The sequence below is a fragment of the Micromys minutus genome (assembly GCF_963924665.1).
Source record: "Micromys minutus genome assembly, chromosome: 32".
Classification (NCBI taxonomy): domain Eukaryota; kingdom Metazoa; phylum Chordata; class Mammalia; order Rodentia; family Muridae; genus Micromys; species Micromys minutus.
The window spans coordinates 17,016,102-17,029,214 of record NC_137967.1 but is presented as its reverse complement, the minus strand read 5'-3'; the positions used below and the strand labels follow the sequence as shown (position 1 = coordinate 17,029,214).

The 13,113-nt window shown below is 55.4% G+C and overlaps 1 protein-coding gene across 1 annotated transcript in view; it reads right to left on the bottom strand.

Moving 5' to 3' along the window:
* Window positions 1-12,418, bottom strand: part of LTBP4 (latent transforming growth factor beta binding protein 4) — a 26,640-nt gene extending 14,222 nt beyond the window's left edge. Inside the window, exons 1-19 of the mRNA XM_080909075.1 lie at window positions 12,130-12,418; window positions 9,120-9,311; window positions 8,577-8,824; window positions 8,391-8,493; window positions 7,970-8,044; window positions 7,739-7,861; window positions 7,235-7,399; window positions 6,673-6,822; window positions 6,346-6,543; window positions 5,733-5,864; window positions 5,506-5,631; window positions 4,669-4,794; window positions 4,013-4,255; window positions 3,336-3,461; window positions 3,129-3,248; window positions 2,016-2,144; window positions 1,673-1,798; window positions 1,141-1,263; window positions 871-1,002 (exon numbers count right to left, since the gene is read on the bottom strand). Coding sequence (XP_080765201.1) covers window positions 871-1,002; window positions 1,141-1,263; window positions 1,673-1,798; window positions 2,016-2,144; window positions 3,129-3,248; window positions 3,336-3,461; window positions 4,013-4,255; window positions 4,669-4,794; window positions 5,506-5,631; window positions 5,733-5,864; window positions 6,346-6,543; window positions 6,673-6,822; window positions 7,235-7,399; window positions 7,739-7,861; window positions 7,970-8,044; window positions 8,391-8,493; window positions 8,577-8,824; window positions 9,120-9,311; window positions 12,130-12,379 — 2,887 coding nt within the window. The 5' untranslated portion in view covers window positions 12,380-12,418. The remainder of the gene's footprint in view (window positions 1-870; window positions 1,003-1,140; window positions 1,264-1,672; window positions 1,799-2,015; window positions 2,145-3,128; window positions 3,249-3,335; window positions 3,462-4,012; window positions 4,256-4,668; window positions 4,795-5,505; window positions 5,632-5,732; window positions 5,865-6,345; window positions 6,544-6,672; window positions 6,823-7,234; window positions 7,400-7,738; window positions 7,862-7,969; window positions 8,045-8,390; window positions 8,494-8,576; window positions 8,825-9,119; window positions 9,312-12,129) is intronic.
* Between the last annotated feature and the right edge of the window lie 695 nt (window positions 12,419-13,113).

Here is a 13,113-nt window from a genome sequence, read left to right as displayed (position 1 = left end):
GCTGGCCTCATGCATGCTTTGTAGCCAAAGATAGCCCTAAACTTCTGATCTTCTAGCTGCCACCTCCCAAATGCTAAGATCACAGGACCGCACTCAGCTTGTGCGTTTATCCAGTGTCTAACCTAGAGCATCCTATATTTGAGGCAAGGATCTCAAAACAAAAAAACAGGTCAGCCTGGAGCACATAGCAAGACTCAACAAAACAACCACGTGACATTTTATCGATAAAATCATTAGTGTGCAAATAGTGACCATCCTTCAACTCAAACCTCACACCAATCGGAATTTCTGCCTACCAAGACATCAACAATACCTCACATACAGAAAGAGTCTCACCGTTATCAGGGAAATGAGATCTGGATTTATTCACATAGTTAACCCCCCCCCCCAACACAACCTGCATTGGATCCGTGAGGACAGGGATTTTGTTGAGCCCTTTCCTGCTGTGCCCTCAATGTCTGGCACCAGTGGCTGCTGAACTTTTTGTAATTAGTGATTAAGTTCTTAGGAAGTGAGAGTTTCCTAAGTCATAGGCTTAACTACTGGGAAGGAAAATGCAGCCCATGGTAGCTTTGTTTCATTGGTTACAGAAAATACTGATTCATCCTGCACCCCTTCCCTCTAAATATATTAAAATGGTTCAGTAAGGGAAGGGCTTGCCCTGATTTCTGATAAGAAAACTCCTGCCCACATGAGAAACACATGCATACAGCAGGGGCTAATTTTCCCCAGAGAACATTGAGGGGGGAAAAGGGAAGTGTGGGTTGTGAAACCTCTCCTTCCAGGTTTTTAAGACAGAGCATCTCTCTCCTGATTCCCAGGGGAACAGGCTCCCATCACCTGTCACAGGCTTTAGGGGATCTGTCTTACCATCACAGGTGCCCTCGGGGCCAGGGTGGTAGCCTGGATCGCAGTCCCGCACACAGCGGTAAGAGCCAGGAGAATTTTCACAGCGCTGAGACCCGCACAGGGCAGGTCCCCGTTCACGACACTCGTCAATGTCTGAGGACCAGGCAAAGAGGGAGGTCATATGAAGAAAACAGGTGGGAGAAAGAGGAAGGAAGAGGGTCAGGAGGGTCAGGAGGAGACTGGAGAAGAGGGTAAATAAGGAAAGGGCAGGGGAAGGAGGAGGCCTCTCACCAAGGCAGGAGGCAAGATCAGGGCCAGCACGGTGGCCAGGAGGACAGATGCACTCGAAGGAGCCGTCAGTGTTGGTACAGATGCCGCTCTGGCAAAGATCTTCTTCGCTGCACTCGTCTACGTCTGCAGGACAGGGCAACCGAAACCCAGGCCCACCTCCTCCTCTGCTTAATATCCCAGCCACACCCCCTCAGTTCCCGGGCATCCCAACCCTCCAAGTTCCAAAACCTCTTAGGAAGACCTCATCCAATCTGCTTAAGGCCCCACCCTTTCTTGCAAGCCCCGCCTCCAGTCGGAGGTCCTCTCCAATCACTATCCAGATGTCAGCTTCCAACTTTTCCTGACATATCCCGTTCCTCTATGATTGCTGCCTCCAGGATTCCCAAAAGCTTCACCCCAGTAATCCAAGTAGATTCCCCCTAAACCTCAAGAAAAATCTAGAGTTCCCTTTCTGCCCTCTTCCCTTTGCTCCCCTCCTTTTCCTGCTGGAAGTCCACTCTTTCCACACTCAGATAATGGCCTGGGGACTGACCCAGACAAGATGCTCCGCGAGGTCCAGGCCGGTAGCCAGGGGCACAGGTACAGGTAAAGGAGCCGACGGTGTTGAGGCACTCTCCGTGGGGAAAGCAGAAGTCGCCTTCGAGACACTCATTTATATCTAAGGTACGCAAGAATCAGGACCGTGCCGTTGGTCACCTCCGACCCGCCCCCTCAAGTAAGCCCCACCCATAATGTTAACCCTGACACCCGAGTTGCAACCTTGACGTCTAAGTTTCTCTGAAAATTTCTTTCTTAGTCCCTTTTACATCTCTAATGGGCTTTGCTCAAGAATCTAGGCACTGCTCCTAGACTCTCCCGCTGGTCAGCTAGCTTACCTGCACAAGGCCCAGGTCGACCAGATGGTGCCCGGTAACCCGTCGAGCAGCTGCAGTGGAAGGAGCCTTTGGTATTTGTGCACTGGCCATGGAGACCGCAAGGGGTGCCCGAACTGCATTCATCCACGTCTGTAGGAGTGGGTTAGGGGTTCAGAAAGGATCAGCTGGAGCCAACGGGTTGGTGGGAATGATTGGAAAGGGGCTTGAATGAAGGACAGAATAGTCCAGGATTAAGAAAGTCTGTGGATCTGGGTATCTGAGACTTCCTCTACCGGGGTTCCTGGCATCAGGGAAAGAGACTCTAGATTGGCACCGAGGATGAGTTAGGGTACTATGAACTAGATGATTGGATAAGATTCTGCTGAATAAATGTGTCAAAGTCAGCTAGAGTTAGAGGTTACAGGCTGAGGTCAGAGGTGAGTGTTGGGGTCAAAAATCATGCACCCAATTACGTTCCAGGGAAGAAATTATGAGAAAAGATGCAGATGGATAGTGAGCCAGAACAAAGTTGGTCAGGATTGGCGGGATTTTTGGTTTTGTTTTGGCTAAGATAAAATGGCACAATAAAATTTAGGGTCATGGGGCTAGAGAGATGGCTCAGTGGTTAAGAGCACTGACTGCTCTTCCAGAGGGTTCAAATCCCAGAAACCACATGGTGGCTCATAACCATCTGTAATGGGATCTGATGCCTTCTTCTGCTATGTCAGAAGACAGTAACAGTGTACATATATATATATATATGTATATATATATATATATATAATATTTTAAAAAATAGGACCATGGGCCACACTTTAGTAAAGGTCCAGAAATGTAATTTTGCTGCGAGTCAGTGGTTGTCAGGAAGGGTCATGGTTAGTCTTAAAATGCTTCAGCCAAACCACACGTTCCTAGAGTCAGGAGGAGTCACTTCGCTGATGACCAGGAATATGGTCAAGTCAGGGACTTCAGTTCTGGTGGGGCACGAAGCAAGAGTCAAACTTGGGAGTCCTGGTCCATGTAAAGGGACTGAGATCCAGGTCCCAAATGATGGGTCAAGTCAGGGTCATAATCTGGGTGACCGGGTTAAGGTACAGGGGTAAGGTCCCAGGTCCCAGCGAGGCCTGATCTCACCAGTGCATCTCCCACGGTGCAGGTGATGGCCAACAGGGCAGGCCCGGCACTGGAAAGAGCCTGGTGAGTTCACACACTCTTGCCCAGGACACGCCAAATGGTTTTCACATTCATCCACATCTGAGAAGTAGGGGAGAGAGTAGTCTTGAGGAAGTGGCCCTGAGCTTCCTTACCCGTCCACACTCCTCCCTCCCTCCCTGGCCTCACCCTCGCACTCGGAGCCCGCAGCATTGGGTTGGAAGCCTGTAGGGCAGACACACTTGAAGCTTCCTTCTGTGTTCTCGCAGCGGCCATAGGTACAAGGTGAGGGGCTCCAGGCGCACTCGTCCACATCTGGGCAGAAGAGGCCAATCAGGCTGAGGAACTCAGTCCCCTCCCCTCCTACCTACCCCAGTGCTCCAGTTTGTGTTTATCTGAAACAAGATCTCACACTGTAGCCCACACTGGCCTTAAACTCACACCAATCCTCCTGCCTTGGGAACCTGCATCAAGCCTAGTGGCCAGAGTTTGATCCACACGGTGGAAGACGTAAATTGATTCCAGTAAGTTGTCCTCCGATCTACACACTGGCACAGACCCACCCACTGTCTCCTATCCACCCCCCTTGTATAAAGAATGTTTCTTCTATAAGTTTGAATGGGAAGAGGGACAGGCAGTAATTTAGGTGGACACCGCTAATACTAACATTCAGGAAGCAGAGGCAGGGAGATTATTAGTTAAAGGCCATTCTGAAGACAGAATTCAGCCAGACCTTCCCAGGGTTCTCAATGCGCTGCTCAGCCTGTCACAGAGCCCATCCTAAGACCTCTCTACTCCCAAGTAATGTCTCTCTCCATCTCTCACAGCAAGACACAGTGCTGCGGGCTTGAGTCCAGCACCCTCACCTTGGCAGGGGGCCCCTGGTCCTCGGGAGCGGAAGCCAGCTGGGCAGGCACAGTGGAATGAACCTGCGGTGTTGTCGCAGCGGCCTGGCCCGCAGGGCGGAGGCTGCTGGGCACATTCATCCACATCTTCTTCACACGCCGAGCCACGGAAGCCAGCCGGGCAAACACAGCGGAAAGAGCCGGGCAGGTTTTTGCAGACCCCGCGGCCACAGAGGCCTGGGCTCTGGGTACATTCATCCACATCTGCATGGAGCAAGAAAATCCCGGGGTGTCCCAGTGTGATTCACCCCCCCCCACACACACACACACCATGCTACATTCTGCCTGAGCTTCATTCTGACTCTGGCGTGTTCCTGGAATTCTGCCTCTTGGGTCCCCACGAATTGGGCTACATTGGTCTTCCACAATTCAGCCCCCTTTCCCAATTACTCACACCTCTATCCCTTCTCCATCTGTTCTTCTCATTCTCCATGATCCAGCCCTTCTGTTTTGCATTCCTCGGCCTCTCCATCCGATCCAGGTCACTACATTTGGCTCTCGGATCCTGGTCTATGTTCCCCATTAGTAAGCCGTTCTTTGTCCAGCTTCTCCAACCTCACCGCTACCTATCAACCCTTCGCCTTACATTCTCTTTCTGTCCCCTCCCAGTCCCTCACCCTGGCAGCTGGCTCCATGCGGTGCTGCCTGGTACCCGGCGGGACACACACATAGGAAACTGCCTGGTGTGTTCTCGCAGCGCCCGTGGTCACACGGCGGCGGCACGCGGCGGCATTCGTCCACATCTGTGGATAGAATCCAGAGGCTAGAACTGGGGCAGACATTCAGTCCCTGAGGGACGAGAGGCCAGGGGAGCAGCGGCGGGAGGCAGGCCGAGGGTGGGGCGAAGCTAGGACAAGAGCTAGTCTAGGGCGGAACCAAAGAAGTAGGCGGAGTTAGGGTGGGTAGTCTTAAAGCGAAGGCGGAGATCGAATCCAGGGGTTAGTACGAGGGCTAGTTGGGACCCAATCTGAGAGCAAGATTGTGGGAGGAAGCAAATTTGGGGAGGGCAGGAACTAGGCAAGGACAAGGGCAAATGGCCAGGGCGGAAAAGGAATCTTTGTGGATCAAAGGGAGAGAAGGAAGGCAGGGTTGGAGCCAGAGAAGGAAAGGGTAGTTTGAGGCGAGAGCTGGAGTGTAATCAGGGGTCGCTGTCAGATTAACTGCAGAAACTGTAGAACTCGGACGAGGCGTGGGGGCGGGAGTTGGTCTAGGACAGGGAGGGCGGAGCTAGTGAGAGCAGAGCTAGGGTAAAAGCTAGGCCACGGGAAAGGAAGGGCCAGGTTAGGCGCAGAGCAGGGGTGGAGCCTAGCTGATCTTGGCCAGCGCAGGACTTGGTGTTGTGATGAAGTTGGACCGGCGTGAGGAGGCGAAGGAGCCGGGCGGCGGGAGCAGTTGTGCAAAGAAAAGACTTAGGCAGGGGTGGAGCCTGGGGCCTGGAGGGGCGGGATTCTCACCCAGGCACTCTGCAGCCCGCGGGCCTGCTCGGAAGCCGGTGCCGCACACGCAGCGAAAGCTGCCTGGTGTGTTCTCGCAACGCCCGGGAGCACAGGGTGTAGGGACGCGGCGACATTCATCTACGTCTGAGGGCGGGCACAGAGCAGGCAGGCTAGTTACGTGCTGGCCAGGCAGAGGACCCTCTATCCGAGCCCCGACTCCGCGGAATCCCCTCTGCGCAGCTCACCAATGCAGCGAGTGCCCTGGGGCCCGAGCCGGAAACCTGGGTCGCACGCACAGGTGTAGCCGCTTGGCCGAGGAACGCAGCGTCCTGGACCACAAACCTGGGGATTTCTCTGACACATGCTGGAAGAGGGACCTGGAGGAGCCAGTCAGTCACGTTCACGGAAAGTCTGAACTTTCCGTCCCGTCTACCCCAGAACAGTGCCCTTACTCCTTCCAAAATATTTTCACGAGTGTCCCCTCCCCCAAGTCTAATCTTGGAGATTATGTTGTCATTTAATCTGAGAGAGCCCCATCAGCTCGGCCTGAATAAACCCTCGAAAACACTCACATGCCCCATTCTTGAGAAGCATTTTCTCGAAACTTCCCATGATGCTCATTTTACAGGACAGGAACTGGGACCGCCTCCCCCCGGATGTAACTGTTTGCTCAGTTCGCAGAGAACTGGAGCCCAACTATGACTCTGGTACCTGAGGGAACCACCACCCAAACCTTCAAATCCTTATCTCTTCCCATTCTCCCTCATCTCTTTCATCTTTCCCAACGCCTTCATTTTGAAGCCTTTCCCCACAGGAATTCACAGTATTTTGGCTACAATGCTCAGATTCCTATAGCACCTGATTCAGGAATCTCTGGACCGGTCCAAGCAGGGATGCTGGGCAGGGGAAATTCAGGCCGAGGCTGAGGTTCAGGCCGAGGTTGAGGTTCAGGCCGAGGTTGGGGTTCAGGCCGAGGCCGGTGTTCAGGCCGAGGTCGAGGTTCAGGTTGTGGCCCAGAGTCTGGGCGGGTCTCAGGTCGATGAGTGGGCAGAAACCCTGGTAAAGAAAGTGCACCTGAATGTGGATCTAAATTTGGATGTTCTTGCTCCCCCTCCTTTGTTTCCTATCTGCTTCAAGCAGCACCTGGGAAATGCACCTCCCACCTCCATCCGGGTTTCAGCTCACCTGTGGGTGGCCTAGGGGTGGCTGGTGGAGCACGTGGTTGATTGAAGGTCACTCGAAGTGAATCCTGGTTTAGGGGTCTGGTGTTGTAGCGGAGGTCAGAAGCTGAATAGTGGTAACCAGGGCCAGCTGGACAGATCTCCCGAAAACCCTCTGGGAACAAAGCAAAGGAGAGGCCGGGATAGGAGACCAAATGAAATCTTGTGAGTGGCGAGTAGGCCTTAGCTGGGAACAGAGTTTGACCCACGATAGTGTCAAGAGTCTGGCTTATACTCTGGATGGAGTACTGTACCAACCAAAGAATTAGACGTTTCAGAAGCCAATGGCGGGAATTGTGAGTGTTTTCCTGTTTTCCTCTTTCAGGGGTGTTGGTAGAGTGCTCTGGTCTCAGGGGACTCATGGGCGTGGCTAAGGCTAGAGGAGAGGCCCGGGACTGATGTGTTGGGAGTGGGGCCAAAGTACTGCCAGGTTTGAAGCCCCAGGGCTTTAGAGGTTGAGGGCAGGGCCGATGACTCCGATCTGTGTTTGTCTGTCAGGAAGGGGTGGGTTGGAAGGACTTTCTCACCCGAACCATAAGGCGGACAGAGCTGGCAGCCTCGGCCCCAAGCCTTGCCCACACGGCTACAGCAACAGATCTGTTTGGTGATATTTCGAAGAATGGGCAGCGAGCATCCGCCATCATGTAGCACTCGGTAGCAGGGTCCCTTTGCCTCTGAGATCACGTGTTGGGCTAGGGGAAAGGGAGGAAATTCTGTAGGGCTGAGAGTGCCCAGGGTTTGAAGTAAGGCATCAATGAGAATTTAGAGGTCTTAAAGGAACTCAAGATTCTGGGAGTCTTTGGGGCTTGGCTGTGAACAGTTAGAGGCTGGAGGTAGGGCGTCTGAAAACAGGGCAGAGACCCTAAGGTTCAGAATAACCCCCCCCCCCGAGGGGGGAGATCTGAAAGTCTAGAAGGGTTTGGAGTATCTGAGGGAATTAAAAATTCAGAAATATTCTGGGATGTTTTCTAAGGTCATGAGTAATTTAGGAGCCAGCTTTAGGGCCCCTCCCCCCTTTCCTGGTGTCTCACAGATGCAGCTGCTTCGGGAAGAGTCCAGGAGGAAACCATCCGGACATACACACGTGTATCCGCCACGAGTGTTGGCACATTCTCCGTGTTGGCAACGCCCACCTGTGGCGCACTCATCCACATCTGCGAGAGTTGAGGACGGTTTTTAGCCAGCCTGGGACTAAGTCCCGGGTGAGCCCAGCCTTGAAAAACAAGGCCTCCCCGTCCCTCCGGTCCCCTGCTGTGCCTTACCTACACAGGATCCATTAACCCTCTCGAAGCCGGTTGGGCAAGGTCCATTTGGGTCACTCACTCGGTTGGAGTTCCCTGTGGAGAATGGAGGGATGGGGCAGGGGCAGGTTGGCAGAGAGATAACCAGGCAGTCTTGAAGAAAGATGAAGTAGGAAGGGCTAAAAGGAGTGAAGTGTGGTTTGAAGTTCCGTGCCAGCCCCCCACTCAGTAAGTAAGATCGGATGCACGGATGAGTCAAAGGCACAAAAGCTGTTAATAAAGTGACCAAATTCAGAAAATGGGGTAAATGGGCTGAACGGTATAGAAAAACCTAGTTAGACATGAACACCCCCAAGGTAGGAAGTTATAACTAAAATTTGTGACTAGGGTGTATCTGTGTAGGAGAAGAGGCGAGGTTTGGGGACGACCCAGGGCTTCTTACCCAGGTGTTCCGTGCACGGGTGACAATCGTGAACACCCCAGGCCAAGCCCTCCCCTCGGCAGCATACTTCCTGCGTCCGGAGTCCCGGCAGCGGCGACGCACACTGTAGAAGTGAAGCGTGAGCGCGCCCCCGCGTGGTGGCATGTTTTAGGGGGGTCCCCACCCCACCCACGGGCCTGGTCTTACTTCGCTTCCGCGCAGTTCCCTGAAACAGTAACCAAAGCCGGAGGCGTCCGAGTAGCCGTCCTCGCGTGGCGCGCTCTGTGCCAGCACTGTGTAGGGCGCCGCCGCCTCAGCCCGTGCCACCGCTTCAGCTCTGGCTAGGGCTTCAGGGTTCGCCTCATCCCAGGGACCGGATACACGTTCCACCTGGTGCACCACCACCGATGCCTCCTGAGGGTGCTCCACGTGCACACTCACCATCGATGCTACTCCTGAGCAGAGATAACGATATATCTACACGAGCTCTGACTTGCTAGGAGCAGACTGGAGAGGTGAGCTCAGGATGGGTACTTGATATTGGGGGGTGGGGTAGGGAGATGGCGTGGTAATGAAATATGGCCTGCAATTTTCAGTGATTCTCCCGCCTCTGCCCAAGTGGTGGGATTACAGGTGGATGCCACCAAACCGGGCTTGGGAGGGTATCAGAGAAGACAACAAACTTCGTTATGAACGGTCAGGTTCCCGAGGAGAGCAGGGTCACGGGCCTTTTGGCAAAATTCTCCTCACCGTGTTCATCGTCGCGATGGTTGGCTAGTGGCATTGTGTAAACGGAGCGGGTAAGGCCCGGCATGGCTGGGACCGGGGGCCGAGCCCCCGAGGAATGCAATTGGCAGAATTTGCCAGCGAAGTCCGGGGGGCAAAGGCAGCGGTCAGGTTTCACACACACACCACCGTTGTGACAGATCAAGGGACATAGAACTGAGAAGAAAGCAAGGACACACAGAAAAATCAGTACTGTGACTGGCAAACACCTAACTCGGTCCACAACGCTGTAGTGAAGGCCTCAAGGTACATCATCCTACAACTCTCTGTCGTAGGTCTCCTTTTGTTTTAACATAGGGACTAATGTAGCCCAGGCAGGAAAACTCACTATATAGCCGATGTTTTAACTTCCGCCTCCGCTTCCCAATTTTGGGGATTATAGCAGTGCGCTACCACAACACCCTTCCCCAAATCTGGCTGACTACATCGCGTGGACCAAGTTGTGTAGCTACCACATAGCCCCGCCTACTATGTGGGCTCATTCTGTTTCCTCCATGATTCACCTTCCCGTTTTCTGGCTGGGTTCGGGTGTTCCAGCCCCGCCCAGACAGTGCTAGTTCAGCCTACTGGATTACCTTCGCTCTCCTCTTTCTGTCTCAGCGGGAATTCAAAATGTCCAGGATTTTCCCATTGGCCAGGCCCTCCTCTTTAGTCCCGCCCACATGGCCTTCTACCTGACATTGCAAGCTCCGCCCAGCCCAGGTACCTGATAGCCTTAGCCACGCCCACCCACTTTCCTCCCTCTGATTTGCCCTGATTCACGCCCCTCCCACTCTTGGGCGAGCTAGGCTTCTTATCCCCGCCCACCTCCTTCCACCGGCCTGCGGAGTTTCAGCCTTCCCTCCTCGCCTCCGGTAGCACCGGGCGGGGCAACTAGCGGGGACGCGCCTCTACTCCCCTCCGCGCGCCCTCTCTGGGCCCCTGGCCACCTCTGGGCGGGGCACTGCCAGCTGTGCGGCGGGGTAAACAAAGAAAGGGGTGCAGCGGGGGCAGGGCGTCGTCTCCGCATTCCGGACCCTTGGGGAGCCCCGGACTGCTGAGCCAAAGGAGGCCGGACGTGTCTTTCGAGGGCACCCCCCCTCCCTTCCTCCCCTGGGGCAGCCGAAAACAGCTGGAGACAGCTGCGCTCAGGGCTAGGAGGGAGCAGACAGCCCGGGCTGTCCGGGGAGGTGTGTGTGGGATTTTTTCTGAGCCACAACTGTACAAAAGGAAGTACAGGGGAGCCACCTCAGTCTAGACGAATCAGGGGACAGACATCCTTGGAAGATATAAGCATGGACGCAGTGCTCTGAGATTCAGAGACGACCCAAGTTTTCTAGGAGGCAGGGTGAGGCTAGCTCCGGAGCAAATCTAGGCTCTCAACCAAGAGTCTTTCAAGTCCTTTCCGAGAGCTGCCTAGAAAACAGGATTCTAGTACTTTCTGAAGGCGGGGGTGTGGCCCATGTGAGGGAGCTGAAGACTGGAAGAAGTGGATTCTGATAGACTTTCACATTGCAGGGACCTTAGGAATAGGTGGAAAGTCCTACCCCTCCCTAGCCAAGAGTCTTGATTAATGGGTCCTCTGTGGATAGGTCTGGGAAGGCTACATTAGAAATGGAAGAAAAAAAAAATGAGGCTATGTGGGAAGAGAAGTGGGGGGGCGTTGTTAGAGGGGAGAATTATCTCCACTCAAGGCTTATGTTTGAATGTTTCAGGGGAAGTGAGGAACCCGGATCCTCTGTCAGAAGCGTTAAACCTGGACTCCGGGTACCTTAATGGGGTTCTTTAAATGGCAGAGCTTAAAAGGGGCTCAACTGAGAAGCAAGATTGCAAAAATCGAAGCGTCTCAGATGGGAGGAAGCCACCAGGTTTAGGGGCATTTCTTAGTCTCTTAAGTCATTTTACTGCCTGCTCTTGGCTTGAATAAAGACTCTCACCTCAGGGCGCCCATATCAGAGTACTTAGTGCTGCTAAACGGGCAAAACTAACTTCATGTCTCACACCACTGGAAGAGCAGGGAGCTAAGGACATAAGGGTCTTGCCGAGGTCAGCCTGCCTTCACATGTCCCTCCTTGTGCCTCCAGGGGCTTGGCACCCGTCTGGGCACGGCGCCTGGCACGGGCGAGTTGGGGCTGGGCGGGCAGAGAGTGAAGGAAGGAGGGAGGAAGGGGCGGAGAGAGGGAGTGGTAGCGGGCGGGGGCTCGGGCGGGAGATGAGCTCACGCCGGCCGGGTTGGGCTGGCTGGGGGCCAGCCTGGGCGAGTTCTCGGCGCCAGGGGCCCCAATCCCCATTCCGGAGGGCGTAAGGGGTGGGAAGCAAAGAAAACCCGACCCGCAGTCCATCCCCACACTCTGGGCTAGCAGGTGGCGCGCCCTCCCGACCTCACCTGAACCCCAGAACGTCCCCCTTGTCTGGAGGAAGCGCAACCGGTCCCCTCCTCCCGCAGGGGGCGCCCTTTCCTCAGGCCTCCTATCTGAATATCTGTCGCACGTGGAACCGCTGTAATTCAGGTCTTGCCGAAAGAAGCCCCGTCTTTCCTGGGTCCCCTCCCGCTTAAGTTCTTCATCACAGGCAGTCCCATGCCAGACTTCCCTAGTCTTCCCATACTCAAAGACAGACCCAGAAATTTGAGATAGCGCCTCCACCCCCATGCAACTCTGAAACACTCCCTGGTTGATCCACTACGCACAATCTCCGAATTTGGGCACCATCTCAAAAGTTCCCAGATTCTGAGAGCTTCGCCTTGACTGAAAGACATGGAAGTTAGCCCCAGTCCGTTCATGTGGGACACTACAGGTTCCCAAGAAATACTCAGTGAAATCAGACCCCTGGAGATCCACTCTCCCAAACAGGAATTCAGAGCTCACTTCCTCAAAGACCCCACGGACTCCCCAGCATTTCTGTACATGGAATCTGGGCTCCTGCTCCCTAAGGCATTGTCTCCGGGGTCCCCCCTCCGGGCACTCCTCCCTTGAGAGCACCATCCCGCACTCACAGGCGCGGAAGCCGGGTCCCCCGGGGGCCGCCCCGCCGGGCGCGCCGCTGTCCACGCTGGTGGTGTTGCGGGGCGCGCAGGTCGGGGTACAGCGGGAGCCAGTGGGCCCCTGGATGCAACGCAGGCCGCACACGGCGGGGGTGAAGCGCACGCGAAGACGCTCTCGGGGTCGGCCCAGTCCGGGCTGCGGCCCCAGCTGCGCCAGCAGCACCAATAGCGGCACCCAGAGCAGCCGCGCGCCGCCCGCCATGGCTGCAGCGCCGCGCTCCACCGCGCCGCCGCCCCAGCCCGCCCGAGGGGCCCGGCCGCGCCCGCCTGCTCGCCCGCCCGCCCGCGGGGGAGGGCGGCCGCGCCCCCGCTCAGCCCCCCCCTCCCCATCGCTCCCTCCCGGGCGGCCGCGCGGGGGCGCGTGGGGCTGGGCGCTTAGCCAGAGGCGCGAAGGCTGGGCGCTAGACTCGCAGGGGGAAGGGGAGGGCGCCCCCTCTGCCCCCACCCGTACTCCAACAAGTGGATGGGGCCTAGAGGGGAGTAGCAGGGAAGGGAACAGGTGGGGGCGGGCGGGCTGGCCCCTAGAGAGAGAGTAGAACCCATTGAGAGGAAATCCATTAGAGTAATGGGGGCTGCATTTGGGGAGCCAGCTAAAGGTTGATTCTCTGACTAGGCACAGGGGGAAAGAGGCTTCATCTAGATAGAGGACAAGAATGACCCATAGGGGCAGCGAGATGGCACATCTGTGAGTGATGAAAAGGGTCGCTGCTCAGGGGCACATAAAGCTGAATTCTGGCCAGGAGACTACGGGGCTCACACCTGACGATGCCACATCTACACCTGGTGGGAGAGGTCAGAACGAATAAAGGCAAGGGATGGGCTCAGACTGTGGGCGGGGGTCCTCACATCTGGCCTGGGGCTCACATCTGGAAAACTTTAGGAAGGAGGGGGATGCATCTGGGCTGAAGGCCACACAGCACGGGAGGGCTTCTGAGG